The 15,600-nt window shown below is 44.8% G+C and overlaps 1 protein-coding gene across 1 annotated transcript in view; it reads left to right on the top strand.

The window, feature by feature from the left end:
* Positions 1 to 217: 217 nt before the first annotated feature.
* Positions 218 to 15,600, top strand: part of IL20RA (interleukin 20 receptor subunit alpha) — a 37,266-nt gene continuing 21,883 nt past the window's right edge. The window contains exon 1 of the mRNA XM_048844430.2: positions 218 to 402. Within this exon, the coding sequence (XP_048700387.2) occupies positions 318 to 402 (85 nt within the window). The 5' untranslated portion in view covers positions 218 to 317. The remainder of the gene's footprint in view (positions 403 to 15,600) is intronic.

Genomic DNA, 15,600 nt, shown 5'->3' with positions numbered 1-15,600 from the left:
CGGGCCGCACGCGCTTGCCCCGCTCCCAGCCGCGGGACGCCTGCCCCCGCTAGTCTCTCCCGCGGCCCGGGGGGCAGCCAGGCCCCTCGCTTGCCTGCCCCGCTCCAGCTCTGCGGGGGGCCGGGGCTGCGCGGGGGAGCGAGCAGGAGGCTGGCGCACGGCGGCTCCGCCCCTGCCGCCGAGGGTTGACGGCTCTCCACCTGCACCGAGCAGCAGCGGCGGCGGCGGCGCGCCCGGAGCGGGAGGGACCCAAGTGTTGCCGGGGGAGCTGCAGCCTGGGCTCGCTGCTGAGGCGGCCAGACCTTCCCGCCCGCCCCATGTGCGCCCCCAGGTCCTGGAGGCGGGCGGGAGCACCCTGGCTCCTCATGCTGCAGCTGCTCCTGCCTTCTCCCGGGGCGCAAGGTAGGCTGGAGCCGCTCTTTCCCCCTCCGCTCTCTGCCCCGTTCCCTGGGCACGTGCAGGCTGGGGCCCGGGTGTGCGCGTCTCCCCCTCTCTCCAGGGCTGGGGACCTGAACTCGCTCCTTTTAGGTTTCAGCTCTTGGAGGGTTTTGTCCCGTGGGATCCAATTGCAGCTAAGCACGTTTTAGTGGAGTGGCTCTCCAGATCCCATCTAATTAGTGGCTCCATGAGACCGCCCATATTATCATATTAATTATTAGATGAAATCCCCAGATCCAAGAGCTTGATCCTGTAAATGTTTAGGAGTCTGAGTAGCTTTGCTCATGGGAAGCACTTGAACCAAATGGGCCAGCTCACAAAAGTGAACTTACTCACTGGTTAGGTGTTCACAGGAGTAGCCCCTGTGGTTTCAATCCTGCAGCTGGAACTGTGCAGCAGCAGAGGTCTGTCCATTTGGATTCAGCAGCGGCATCTGGACCTGTGTTTTGCAAGTTGCAGCTTGCTTTCTGTAATGGACATCAATGAATCCAAACACCCTGAACTTTGGGTAGGCTTGGGGACTCAGCCCTGGGTGTTTGAGAGTGTTTGGAATGATGGTTTTGATGCTGTCCATTATACCTATGAGCTTCCTATTTGAAGTTCGTATCCAGGCTTTTATTTCAAACCCTTGTCTGACAATAATGAAGGGGGGGGGAAAGATAGATCACTCACCTAAACCTCTATTATCTAAAAATAATCATTGGCATAAAGTATAACTTGTTTTTTGGGGTTTTTTTAGTTTTACAAAAAATTGGAAGTGCCACTAAACCAACAAATAAAGGGACACTTACAGTTTAAATATCACATGTAAACAAATTTCCTTACTAGTGTTACTAATAACACTGTAGACTAAATGTAAAGATTTTTAAATTGTAGTACCCTAAGCACTTCTCTGGCTCTTTGTTTACTTTTAGCATACCTTTCATATGAGACAATAAAATAATTTTCTCTTTTGTTTATAGTTAGTTTCACTTTCAGGTTCTCTAGCCTGCAGGATTTCAAATGCTACAGAGGATAGTAGTATTTTAAAAGAACTGTTTTTATTGGATTTTTTTTTTAATTTATTGGTTTCAGGTTTGATTAAAAGTGTATGTTTACCAAATGTAAATTTTGAGTCAAAGGTAAGTTCATGGAGCCCCTTTGAAATATTATTTAGAGGGTTGGTGCCCAAAATATTCCAGGTACTTGCCAATCATAGAAGAAGACAGTCGCAAAGAGTATTCACGCTGAATACACAAGAGAGAGATAAAGGGAACGGAGACAACATATAGACAAACTGGTCAGGTCAGTGATAGTTACACACATTAGTTCCCTGTTTTGTTTTAAACTATCCCCAACCCCTTCTTCCCCAAACCATTATTGGTTCCTGACTCAGCTCTCATCTACATTGTGGTGTTATAGAAAACAAACAAACGGTAAAACCCTGGCTAACCTATGCCAGTATTCTCCTGGATCCTCCCTCAACACAGCAACCCCAATCTCTCACCCTGAACCATTCCCATATCTCCCTGCTGAGAATCACCCTTCTTTTGCCCAAGTCAAAGGGAACCACAGTGAAGGAAGCAATAAGAACCACTTAGATAGAAAGAATTCTGCGTGTAGGTATTTTCTAAGAGTACTGGTGACTTTAGCTTTTTTATTTGCAGGTGATGTTACCTAGGGCATGCCTTGGAGGTGTGATTCCTAGCATGGATTGACAGAGTTGAGCTAGCGTGCTAAAAAAGCAGTGTAGAAGTTGCTGCACTGGTGGCGCTTGGGCTGGCCACCAGAGCCTGGACTCAGCAGGGGTCAGGCCGGCTTGGACTCAGGCAGTTAGTCCAAGCCGCCACTAATGTAGCAATATCCACACTGCTATGTTTAGCATCCTAGCTCAATCAGAACTAGTGTGAGTCTGTCTGCCCATGATGGGAATCACACCTCTCAGCTGTTGTGCAGACATACCCTGAGTGCCAAGGCCTGTAGTGCATGCTCAGTCCTTACTCAGACTGAGGTCAGTGGGAGCCTTGCCTGTGTAAGGATAGCAGGATTGGGCCCTTAGACTGCACAGTGCTGAGGACCTATGAGAGCCTGATCCTCATCTCGCACTGGTGTACATCTAGAGTAATTCCCGTGAAGTCAGTGAGCTAAATGCTGTGAGAGGGAAATTAGGCCCATGCTACTTAGCATTTTACAGGAATCTTTTTGCACCTCTAAGCTAAAATAGCTCAAAGAATTCTAGATGTTAGGACTGGAAGTGACCCTTTGGAAACCTAGTTCATTTTGCTCCATTTCACTACTGCCAGTCTCCACAACACTAAGGCCCAGATGCTCCAAGGTATTTAGATACCTAATTCCCATTGATTTCCTTGGAAGTTAAGCACCTTTGAGGATCTGGGCCTAAACCCATAAGGGCTTGATTCTGCTCCCATTTCAATCCATAGCCAAACTCCTGTTGGTTCCAAGAGAAACAGAATTGCCCATAAGTATGTTTATCCTGGATGCTTTTGGATATCTGTAGTGATGGTGTCTGTTACCTCTGTTTACAACCTATTTTGTTCTAGAATCATAGAACTGGAAGGGACCTCGAGAGGTCATCTAGTCCAGTCCCCTGCATCTATGGTTTTGAAATTCTTTTTTAATAAGAGTTCAGAGTGTGCACACAGCTCATTTCCTTTTGGGCAATTAATTGTCTGTACTTCATTAACTTTAATCCATTAACCCTGACATTTCAGTAAATGGAATGCAGGGTCCTCACCCATTTAAATGTATCCATAGGATCTACTTGTCTTCTAGAGACAAGCAGAGAGAGCCCTGGTTTGATTTGGCTCTTCTTAATTGTGGCCTTAATTACCATGCGTTGTTTTGATGGCGTTATGGCAGCAGGTCTAACTTCCAGTTATTCATGAAATTAGGGCAGTGATGCTGTCAATATAAATCAGTGAGAAATCCCCGGGTATTCAGGAAGATAGTGAATATTGCTCCTGGTCAAAAGCTAGCACAAAAGTCCTGGAACAATTCTTTTATAAAATTGGCATAGAATTGCTTTTTTGATTAATAGAAAATTATTTTTGCTTTTTATTGTTTGAGGAAGGTTTTTTTTAAAAAAAAGTGAAGAGTTTTGTTGGTTGCGGGAAATGGCTCCTCAGTGTTCTCCTCCAGCAGAACACGAGATGAGAACAGCGAGAACAGCCACTGGCTGAGAGCATGTTGCCCCAAAATTTCATCTTCATTTGCTTTAAGCATGCCCTCAAATGTCCCATGTGCAGTCAACCACACGAAGGAATAACAGAGAAGCTGTGCATTTAGCTTCAGGGGTAGAGCCATAGCCTCAGTCCTTCCCTACACTCTGGCAGCACAAGACAACTGGAAAGCTATTTTAATTGGCCTCTCTCAACATTACGCTTCTGTAAAGGAATCTCCATGTGGTGTAGAGCCAGCTGAGCTATTCCATCTTCTCTTAACTCTCAGCAGAGGGGTTGTGCCCACAGCACTTTTCTTGCTGTAGAGAGCCCCTGCTGTCAGACCTGGACAGATGGGCATAATATAGTCCTAAAACTACTTGAGTTGTCCTGAGGGCCTAGTCTGGAACTGGAATAGGCTGGGATTGTTGTTAGAGGCATAAATGTGGTTGAAAGAAAACTTTGCAACTGAGCTGCACAAACTCAGTTCTGGCATGATCCAAGAGCTGTCCCATAATCCCTCTACTTTGGATTTTCTATTGTTTAACAACCTTCTGTACAACAGAGGAGCAGCAGCATTCAACCTTAATCTGGATTTTAAACTTTCAAATTCACTGATCACCTAGTGTTTTGAGGTAGCGGGGGGTGTTTTTGTGTTTTTGTTGGTTTGGTCTGGGTTTTTTAGTGCATGGTTCATATAGTAGTTGGACTGTGCTGTGATATTTTAGACATGTCTGAAATTTTAGACATCCCAGTTCTGAAGTCCCATTATCTGATGATCTGGGCGTGATCTCACAATTATCTGGGTGTGTGTTAAAGGGAGAAATCGCATATGTAATACATTTTAATGCTATGTTAATGAAGGCTTTTTGGCGGAGGGTGAGAAGAGATATTTGTAAATCCATCTTTAATCTCCTCTTAAAAATCTGTCCTCTGGAAAGAGGAGAATTTAGGACCTTTTCTCCCACTCACTGATTTCATTGTTGTATAGGCAAAAAAAGTCAGGAGAATTTAATAAGTTCTTCTTGACCATGTGAGAGCACTCAGCTCTTTTCATGAACAGCTCTGTAAATCCTCCTACCAACATCTTCCCCACCCCACCCCCCTCCAGAAAAACCGCCAACCCATATTTTTTTCATTATAGGAAACAAAAATTAGAAGGGTTGCATCTTCAAAGTGCAAATTCTTTGATGTATTTATTTATTAGAGCTTAAATAGCACTGTAATTGTGGTTTGGGAATACCAGATGAGACCTTCAAAGGTGCCTTCTCAAAATTCCTTCTGATATTTTGTTTGTAATTAAGGCTCCCAAAGGTGTATGGGCTGCCAAATCTGATTTTATTTTCTTTGTGGTTAATCTGCTGCTTTGTTGCTATCAAGACATGTTCTTCATGATTTGGAAAGTAACCAGAATCTGTTAGCACCAAGAAGCAACCCTAGCCATCTCATTAAGTAAACTTGAGGATATGTTTTCCTTTTACAGTTACGGGAGCATTGAAATACACAAAATAGCACTTTGTAATTGTTGTCTGAGAAATAGAGAAGAGCAAGAGGATAAAGGAGCAGAATATTTATTAGCTAACCTAATACAGTGTCAAATAGAGAATCTCCAATTTAATACATGCAACATTCATCTAAAAAACAGGCCATTGTGTAGGCATACAGTGTATGTGCACAAGTCTTTGCAATCCATTGATAAAAATGGAGTTAACCTCAAAATAGGTGTAAGTCACCTGGGGGCATGGATCAGTGGGTCTTAATGGGTTGAGAGAAGACATGGGTTACCGTAAATTGTGAAAGAATGATTTGTTTGATTTAGGTATATCATTCAAGGTGGAAAAATTATGTTGATGACTTAAGTGAGATTTTCAGTGGGGAAAACTCAGTAAATTCTAGATTACAGCTTTCACAGCATCAGAAATTTGACCCCTTTCTGGACATATAATATTTTGTATTACTCTTAAGTGTACATAGTTATGTTTGTTTTTATGATTGTGACTTGTGTGGAACTTCATTTTTATTGTTCCTCTACAAGAGACTATTGAAAACTTACAAACTATGTCATTGCTGTTGGAGATTTTGTGACTTTTGGGAAACTCCTCCTAATAATATGTGACCAATGATTAAGAGAGAGAGAAACACCTGTTTTAAGTAAAGATGGGAATCCAAAACAAAGCTCCAGATCCAGACCAAACTGAAGAAGCTCAGATTTGTATCTGGATTTTACACTTCAGTGTATATATTTCTAGATTTAAATAAGCCTTTGTTTGAAGATTCTTGTTTAGAAGATATATAGGTCAGATTCTGTGTTGAACTAGCTGCTCCAGCAATGTAAAGGGGCTTTACCCAATCTGCCTGGCCTGCACAAAGCACTTCCCAACTGATAGAATGGCTCGACCCCAACGCTTCTCCCAGCCCTTAGCGTAGGGGGCATGACCAGAGCACACTGGACTCCTGTTCTTCTCTGCTACCCACAGCTCCTGAGGCTACTCTGACCAGGGGCCACAGGCAAGCCCTTGGATGAACTTGGACTATAAGAAGCACAGAGATGACATAAAGCCCTATTTGCCCCCTCCGTTTTCCACCTCTGTTCCCAGGCTGAGCATAGGAATGGCATAAGAGAGATCAGACTGGTAGAGTGTTACTTTGCTGGGTGTATAGAACCTTGAATCCGCTTATAGCGATCTCTGTATTTCAGCTTGAGTACACCGTGAAAATATAGACATCAAGGAATGGGGATCTGAGCATTTAGATAAAAGGAGATCATTTTTCTATTAGATTCTCAGGGGATTCCAAGAACTGTCAGACACTGTGAAGGTAGTAAGTGTTCTTGCCTGTGGTTTGCATAAGACTTAACTGTTCTTATCGTTCACTGTCTCATCTGAAAGTGCAGCAGTATCCTGTTTTTGCAGTGTATAATGTTTGAACTGATGATCTACAGGATGTAGATCAGAAATGTTTAAAAGCGGCTATGCTCTAGGAAGGCGGAGGCACGTGTGGTTGCTCATGGAGGTTTGGACATAAACAGGGGCAGTGAGTTATATGGGCCCGTGGTGCCCATGCTCCAGCAATATTCAGGGCCTGGGGGCCCGGCTCCAGCAATGTTCAGGGCCGGGTCTCTCCCCTCGCCCTGCCTGCCACCCCCGCGCACCTGCCCCGAGCGTCCCTGCCTGCACCCTGGGCATTGGGCAACTGCCCCCTGCAGCTCTGCACTGTGCTCCACTCTGCCGGCTCCTGGCATCAACTGCCGCTGCAGGGTCCTAGTGCCCCCCATCCACTAGTGCCAGGGCAGGCTGACCCTACCCCTGCCCTTCTACCTTGGACGGATGGACCCTTCCCTTTTCTGGCAGGACCCTCCACCAGCACAGGGGTCCCACAGTCACCAGTCCTGCCCCACTCTGGGCAAGGGGCAGCCCCATCCCCAATGAGGCTACAGTGAGGGGCAGCAGCAGGAGAGGAGGCACACATGTGATGGCAACCCCCCCCCCCCGGCACCCACCACAGGTGGGGCAAGGGGGCTTCCTGGACCTGAGAGGGGCCCTGGGAGCACACGCAGTGACAGTGGTGTGAGGTGAGTGTGCTTCCGGGGGGGGAGAGGGGGCCCCTCCCCCGGACCTCGCTGCTGCCAGCGGGAAGAGGGCTGGGGGGAGTCCTCTGGCCCCAGCCTGGGGAAAGCCTGCCTGCACCCCAAACTCCTCATCCCTGGCCCCACCCCAGAGCCCACACCCCCCCACAACCCAACCCTCTGCCCCAGCCCTGAGCCCCCTCCTGTACCATGAACCCCTCATCCCCAGCCCCACCTGCAGTCCTCACCCCTGCACCCCAACCCTTTGCCTGAGCCCCTCCTGTGCCCTGAAACCTTCATCACCAGCCCCACCCCAGAGCCCACACATTTTTACATTATTTAAAAAAAATATATTGGCTTACAAGGCAGGTCTGGGGGGGGGGGGGGAAGACGTGGATCTATTCTGGGCACCACCAAAAATTATACAAACCTGCCATCCCTGGATAAAAAGGTGGCAGACCAAAGTGGGGATGAAGCTGTTCAACTCTCCAAATTTAATTCAACCTTGGATAGCTTTATAGACAAGACTTGGAAGTATTTCAGGTTTCACCATCCAAGAATCGTAGCCTTTTACTGATCATAGCAAGTACAGTAGTTAAGGTTTTGTCTGGAAAGTAACTGAAATATGTGTACCCTGCCCTCAGACCACCCCTGGTCTGTGTAAAACATTCTCTCTGGTCCTACTGTATAGATTTATTTTATTAAAGGTATTTTTTTGCTGCTGTTACTCTAGTATCTATATGTAACAGAAGCAGCTGGCTAGGCTAAATACCTCCCCGTTTATGATTCCATGTTCAGCAACAGTCACTTAAAACTGTGGGCTAATTAAAAACAGCAGCAGATTATAAAAATAATCGTAAAGCACTTTTAATATACAGGAAGACTGCTAAAAACAATGCTTCAGCTATAACTAGATGGCTGGTTATATTGCTATATAAAGCAGCAGGGACAGAAGCATTTAGTGTCTCAGATCACCCTGGACTCCTCCCTGCAGCAGAATGAAATGAATGTTTGAACACCTCAACAATTTTTTCCTGCGTGTTATCAGAGAGCAATTGCTTAACCTGAGACTTCAGTATTCCTTTCCTTGAGGCTTATGTGGCAACCCAGGTTCTTCTCACACAATTACCTTTCACCGCACCAGTGAGCAAGGCTAGTTCAGACACGTTGACAAACCTGAGGCATCAGGGGGTCTTGGATTGGGGGTGAGGGGACCAGGTTTGCCAGATGTGATTGTCACATGCTCCATGTGGCTGGAAGCTTGAATGTCAGGCACAAGGAGGAGAAAGGAGTTGTGTGCATATCGAACAGTGAAAAGCACCCCTATGTTTTGAACTGAAGGATGATGCTTTCAAATCTACTGGGATACTTCCAGTTGGCCTCTAATTTCATGTGAGAGATCACAACATAGCAAAGTTGTTGAGCTCACCGTGTAGGAAAAAACTGTAGTGCTCTTCTGGGACAGACAGGGAGATAGTCCCAACACCTTCCTAATTCTCTGGGTTGAAAATGACACAGAGCAGTGGTTCCTCTTGCACTACCTGCTATTTGGCTGCTGGCCTTAGGAGAATTGATAGATGTTTAGCTCGTATATGTTCCCTGCAGACGCTGAATTGAGAGTGCTCTGCTCTGCTGGGCTGGATCAGAGGGGGGGAGTTGCTGTCTCCCAGAATAGTATCCTGCCGTTTGCAAGCCTAGCTAGAGGCTGGAGATAGATGTTCAAGGAGATTGTTTTGCTGTCTTTCAAGCTGGCATATCAGACTGACCTGATAGTTTTGCTGCCTGCAATAGGTCAGGAGATGGAGAAGCCTTAGTTAGGCTTATGGGCCATTTTTGTCTCTTTGGGATTCTAAGCTAGAGAGGAGTATTGAACTGACACCTTGGAGGAGCAGCGAGCCTGGAGAATTGTGGGGGGTGGGGAGCAAGGTCTCACGCACCATCCAGAAGCTTGATCCTAGGTCGAGGAACAGGTGGAGATTCAGGCATAGGAGTTTAACTCGATAAATTAACTCTAATTTCACAGGAGCAAAAACTCTAGTCCAGAGAAAGCTTTGTTAATAGGTCAAATAATAAGATCAGAAACACCCTTCAGGCAATAAATACAAAGTTATCAATTTTAACTGGACCATTGTTGCTAAATGGATAATAGTGCTCTGCAGTGTGAGCATCATAACCATTCTTTGCTGAGCACATGTGCAAAGAGAGGCTCATTCTAGTGCCCCATATGTATAATTTAGGAGGTGGTCCAGCAGATCCATGTTCAAAAATCAGATTATAACTTTCATGAAGACTCGAACTCTTTGCTCACTAAAAGTGCAAAACACAGGCTAATTCCTGAAGCACACCTTCATTCCAGCCTTGAGAATTTTGAAAAATATTATTCCAAGTTCAGACATCCTCACACAAAACCTTTCTGTTTCCTGGCTGAATCTGTGTTTTTGGTAGCAGATGGTGGTGTCCTGTCCTGGGGCACTGGCAGCTCATGTTTTTGGATGTTGTTAGTGGTGATAAAGGGGCAATGCTAAGTGTAGTTGAGAGAGGTATGAAAAATATTCATAAATGGTTACTTACATGAGGTTGTTTTTTTCACATTTTGTTATAAATTCAAAATAAACCTTTTTCTGAAAAACTGCTGGTGTATAAGACTTTTTTTTTTTTAGAAATGAGCCATTTTTATTTATCTTTAGGCAAAACTTTGCCTTTAAAACATACAGAAATTCAGTCTTAGCTCTTTCCATTGCAAAAAGTCATTTTTGCCAACATTGAATGTGAAACTGCTCAAATCTGAAAAGAGCGTTGTATTTAATATCACACAAACACCCTTTACATTTTACAACAACTAGTCTGAAGCCAGTACTGACTTTCCATCACTTGAATTCAAAATAAAGCAATAGAGACTGACCATAACAACTTTCCCCTTAATTACCGAGTGTGCCTCAAGCAAATTACTTTGCAGGCAGCCTAAGGTTTGGTTGAATCAACCCTGCCGGTGAGTTGGAGCAAACATGACAAGTGCAGTGACAAACAAACAATCAGCTTGTTTCACCCTGTCAGCAAAGTTAGCCAAAAAGAATAGTCATGCCTGGGTTCCAAGATGTCTGCCTCCACCACCGCCTCCCCAGGAGCCAGTCCCAGCAACCCTTCCAGAGGGCTGGATGCATTGGCTTCTTCTCTCCTCTGGCCTGTGGATGACCCCACACTGCCCTGGAGTCTCTCAGCGGCCCCTCAACTAATGCTGCCTTTCCCCAGCATGTCTCTCCGTATCTTGGAGCCCTGCTGAAGCAAAGAACTTTGAGCCCTCCTCTGCCTTCTTCCACTTTCTCATCACAAATCCTGTGCTTGTCTTCCCCCTTCTAGGCCTTCTGCCCCATCACACCTTTCCACTCTCTCTCTGATTTCCAACATCTCCTCTCTCCCTTTACACCAACTCTTTTCCTGCTATTCTTCAGTGCCTCCTCCCGCTGCTCAGTCTTGTCTTCACGTACAGTGCTACAGTAATGGTGCCGCTGCAGCGCTTGGGGGAAGATGCTACTATGCTGATGAGAGAGCTTCTCCCATCTGTGTAGTTAATCCACCTGCCTAAGAGGCGGTAGCTGTGTCGACGGGGAGAAGCTCTCCATTTAACAAAGCGCTGTCTGTGCGGGGGAGTTAAGTCAGAATAACTGAATTGCTCAGGGAGATGCGTTTTTCACACCCCTGAGCGACATAGTTATACCAGTATAGGTCTGTAGTGTAGACCTGGCCTCGGTCTTTGGCCTTATAACTCTGCTTTGCTCCCTGCCTTCTCATTTACCAGCCACAGAACTGTAGCAGCACATGAGAGAAGATATAGCTGGGCTACAACCTACATATCATTCTCTTCCTCCCATCCTGTACTGGATTCTTTTGAGAGTGCTGCTTGTAATGCTCCCAATGGTGACGCAAAAGCATGAGAACCAATCTCAGGGCAGACTGATTAAAAAAACAGGGCATAAACCCCTAATTGGTTGTGAGTTGTAAGCTGAGATTTCACCAACCACCTGCAAGCTCTGCAGGCTCTTTAACAGTTTTAACAAGGAGTCACAGGCAGTCCCCTTGGATATTCCGGTCTGTCTCGCCATCCACACGAGCGTATCTCTGTGATAGGATTGCTCCATACACCAAGAATCACAGAAATATTCAGTTTACTCCTGATTCCAAAGGACTAGTCACTTAGCCCAGGTCAATTGCACTTTAGGTCTCATACCAAAGACCACGCTTGTAGCCAATCCTATAATAAGCTATATGAAGATGTATTAAATAGGAAAAGGAAATTAGAGAGTGAACCTAGACACACAAATGAGTTACAGTCCTAGGTTTCAAAAGCTACTATATATAGGCTTCTATAATCAGCAAGTGCTGTTTGACCTTTAGGGCTAAGACAGGCTAAGCAGCTGGGGATCTCTTGCTTATGCCTAGAAACACCTTGCCTTCCACCCAGAGTCCAAGTGGCATATAGATCCCTAGTTACTTTTGTATGGGGTTTTATATCCCCCTCCTTCCATGTGCTCTGAGCTGTAAACTCAGCTGAGGGAAGGAGTCCACTAGCATGACTCATCTTCACGGGGAGGTGAGCAGAACAATAAGAGTCTGAGTTCTTTTTTTGATGATTCCTCTATCCAGATGTGGAGAGTTTCCAGTTGTAAGATCCAGCCATCACCTGCCTGTTATTGATTGGCCTCCTCTACAATTTATGTAGAAAAGCAGCTCTTCACACTAATTAATGTCCCTCTCCTGTATGGCGATGGATACAGAGGCTCACAATACAATCGCTTAAGTATTACATAACAATATGGAACACAAATATTATAAGTAAGATTAAAGCACGCAGTAGAGTCTAAATACTGAACACATCCTTATTCTAATGCCTATTTTTCTATATTAACCTACAGGTGAGCCAGCCAGATTCCAACTGTGTAGCTGTCACTGTCTAGTTGAGACATGGGAACCTTGGCATGAGCTGGTGCCTGGTCTGGCAGTGCCACATTAGTACATAGAGGAGACCAACTCCACTCCATTGGAAATCAGGTCACTTTTTTAAATGCCTAAACATAGTTTTAGGTGCCATAGCTCAGGGGTTAGCGAATTGGCCTAGTAAACCAAGGATCACAAGTTCAAATCTGCCTGGGTAGCAGTTTCTGTTGTGGTCTGTTGTGCCCCCTGTCAAGTCGTTCATTGGCTACTCTCTCTACTCAGTGGGAGGAGGGGGACAATAACAGAAAATGTGGAAATGGCAGAAGTGCTAAATTAGTTTTGGTTTTCACCAAAAAGGTTAGTAGTGATTGGATGTCTAACAGAGTGAATGCCAGTGAAAATGAGGTAGGATCAGAGGCTAAAATAGGGAGAGAACAAGTTAAAAATTACTTAGACAAGTTAGATGTCTTCAAATCACCAGGGCCTGATGAAATACATCCTCCTAGAATATTTGAGGAGCTGACTGAAGACTTAGCTGACGCATTAGCAATTAACCTTTGAAAAGTTATGGAAGACGGAAGAGATTCCATTGGCCTGGAAAAGAGCAAATATAGTGCCAATCTATAAAAAGGGAAATAAGGACAACCCGGGGAATTAGACTACTGAAGTTAAGCTAAAAGAAAAGGAGTACTTGTGGCACCTTAGAGACTAACCAATTTATTTGAGCATGAGCTTTCGTGAGCCACAGCTCACTTCATCAGATGTGTACCGTGGAAACTGCAGCAGACTTTATATACACACAGAGAATATGAAACAATACCTCCTCCCACCCCACTGTCCTGCTGGTAATAGCTTATCTAAAGTGATCAGCAGGTGGGCCATTTCCAGCACAAATCCAGGTTTTCTCACCCTCCACCCCCCCCACACAAATTCACTCTCCTGCTGGTGCTAGCCCATCCAAAGTGACAACTCTTTACATAATCAATAATTAAGCAATCAATTTGTAAACACCTAGAAGATAATGAGGTGATAAGTAACAGCATGGATTTGTCAAGAACAAAGTGTGTCAAACCAACCTAATAGCTTTCTTTCATAGGGTAACAAGCCTTGTGGATAGAGGGGGAGCAATAGATGTGGTATATCTTGAATTTACCAAGGATTTTGATACTGTCTCGCATGACCTTCTCATAAACAAACTAGGGGACTGTAACTTCTATGGAGCTACTATAAGGCAGGTGCATAACTGTTTGGAAAACCATTCCCAGAGAGTAGTTATCAGTGGCTCACAGTCAAGCTGGAAGAGCATATGGAGAAGGGTCCTACAAGGATCAATTGCGGGTCCAGTTCTGTTCAATATCTTCATCACTGATTTAGATAATGGCATAGAGAGTACACTCATAAAGTTTGCGGATGATACCAAGCTGGGAGGAGTTGCAAGTGCTTTGGAGGAAAGGATTAAAACTCAGAATGATCTGGACAAACTGGAGAAATAGTTTGAAGTAAATAGGATGAAATTCAATAAGGACAAATGCAAAGTACTCCACTTAGGAATGAACAATCATTTGCCCACATACAAAATGGGAAATGACTGCCTAGGAAGGAGTACTGTAGAGAGGGATCTGAGGGTCATAGTGAACCACAAGCTAAATATGAGTCAACAGTGAAACACTTGCTAAAAAAAAATCATCATTCTGGGATGTATTAGTTAGCAGGTGTGTTGTAAGCAAGACACAAGAAGTAATCCGCTCTACTCCGTGCTGATTAGGCTTCAACTGAAGTATTGAGTCTAGTGCTGGTTGCCACATTTCAGGTAAGATGTGGACAAACTGGAGAAAGTCCAGAGAAGAACAACGATTATTTAAAGAACTAGAAAACATGACCTGAGGGAAGATTGAAAAAGTTGGGTTTGTTTAGTCTGGAGAAGACTGAGAGGGTACATGATTACAGTTTTCAAATACATAAAATGTGTCGAGGAGGATGGAGAAAAATTGTTCTTCTTAACCTCTGAGGATAGGACAAGAAGCTTAAATTGCAGCAAGGGCGGTTTACGTTGGACATTAGGGAAAACTTCCTAACTGTCAGGGTGGTTAAGCACTGGAATAAATTGCTCAGAGAGGTTGTGGAATCTCAGTCATTGGAGATTTTTAAGAGCAGGTTAGACAAACATCTGTCAAGGCTGGTCTAGATAATACTTAGTCCTGGTATGAGTGCAGGGGACTGGTCTAGATGATCTCTCAAGGTCCCTTCCAGTCCTATGATTCTCTAATACAAACAATAAATTATTTTGTTTTGAAGGCAGAGAAATCTGTAATGGTTCTTAGCTCTTTCAGAAGGCAACTTTCTGAGTCCAGGCCAGCTTTCAAGAAGGCTTTGGTTCTTGCTGCCATTGGTTGTCACAGGTAATTCAATTTTTGGGGTAGCTTTCAGTGGTGTCCAGGTCAAATTTTCTTTGCTCACATGGAAACAAATGTCTTCTAAATGCCAGTTCTTCAACCTCAGCTTAAAATCTGAATGTCAAACTGATTTTCTCCTGGCTCACACATCAGCAATAATAAATCTGTAATAGGAACTTTATCAATCCTCTTGATGAGGCGCATGCCCAGATAAAATCCCAGAGTCTCTCGTAGCTGTCTTGGCTTTGCAGCACTAATAGGAACAAAAGACACTAAACACTTGCTATTTTTCACTAAAATAAAGACATGACTCTAACTATGCACGAGGATCTGATCTATTGAACAAGTAACATTTTACCTGATCCCTGTTCTAACCATAACTGCACTATAAAAAGATATGATTCTAGCACAGTGCAGAAATGGTGGTGACCTGTAATTAAAGCTAACCAGCTTTCTAGACCAAACAAAATCTTATGTAAAGAAAGGCAACTTCAAATTTATATGCCTGCTCTGCAAACCCTTGCTCATGGGAGTAGTCTCCTAGACTTCAGTGGGTTTGTTTAAGGACTGCACACCTGAGAAAGGGAGGTTTCTGGCTTAGTATCTATATTTTAAATAATTCTGCAGTAGTTTACTCTAAGGTCATTGTTTGACTGTTATTTGATGTGGTTAAATTTATTGGTATTTGTTCTTCCCTTCTAATTCAGTTATGCCTTAGATCAGGGGTGGCCAGCCTGTTCAGAAGTTGATATGCAGCTCCTTGTATAGACACTGACTCCGGGGCTGGAGCTAAAGGCACTTACTGCTCAACCCCTGGCTCTGCCACAGGCCCTGCCCTCACTCGACCCCTTCCCGCCCCCTCCCCTGAGCCTGCCGTGCCCTTGCTCCTCCTGCTTCCCCACCAGAGCCTCCTGCATGCCATGAAACAGCTGATCAGGAAGTGCAGGGAGGGAGCGGGAGGCACTGATTGGTGAGGCTGCCAGGGGGAGGGAGGCGCTGGGAGCGGGGTGGGGGAGCTGATGCGGGGGGCTGCTGACATATTACTCTGGCTGTTTGGCAATATACATTGTAAATTCTGGCTCCTCAGGCTCAGGTTGGCCACCCTGGCCATAGA

This window comes from Caretta caretta, chromosome 3 (genome assembly GCF_965140235.1).
Source record: "Caretta caretta isolate rCarCar2 chromosome 3, rCarCar1.hap1, whole genome shotgun sequence".
Classification (NCBI taxonomy): Eukaryota; Metazoa; Chordata; order Testudines; family Cheloniidae; genus Caretta; species Caretta caretta.
The sequence above is the reverse complement of the archived record's forward strand: the minus strand, read 5'-3'. Positions and strand labels throughout refer to the sequence as shown.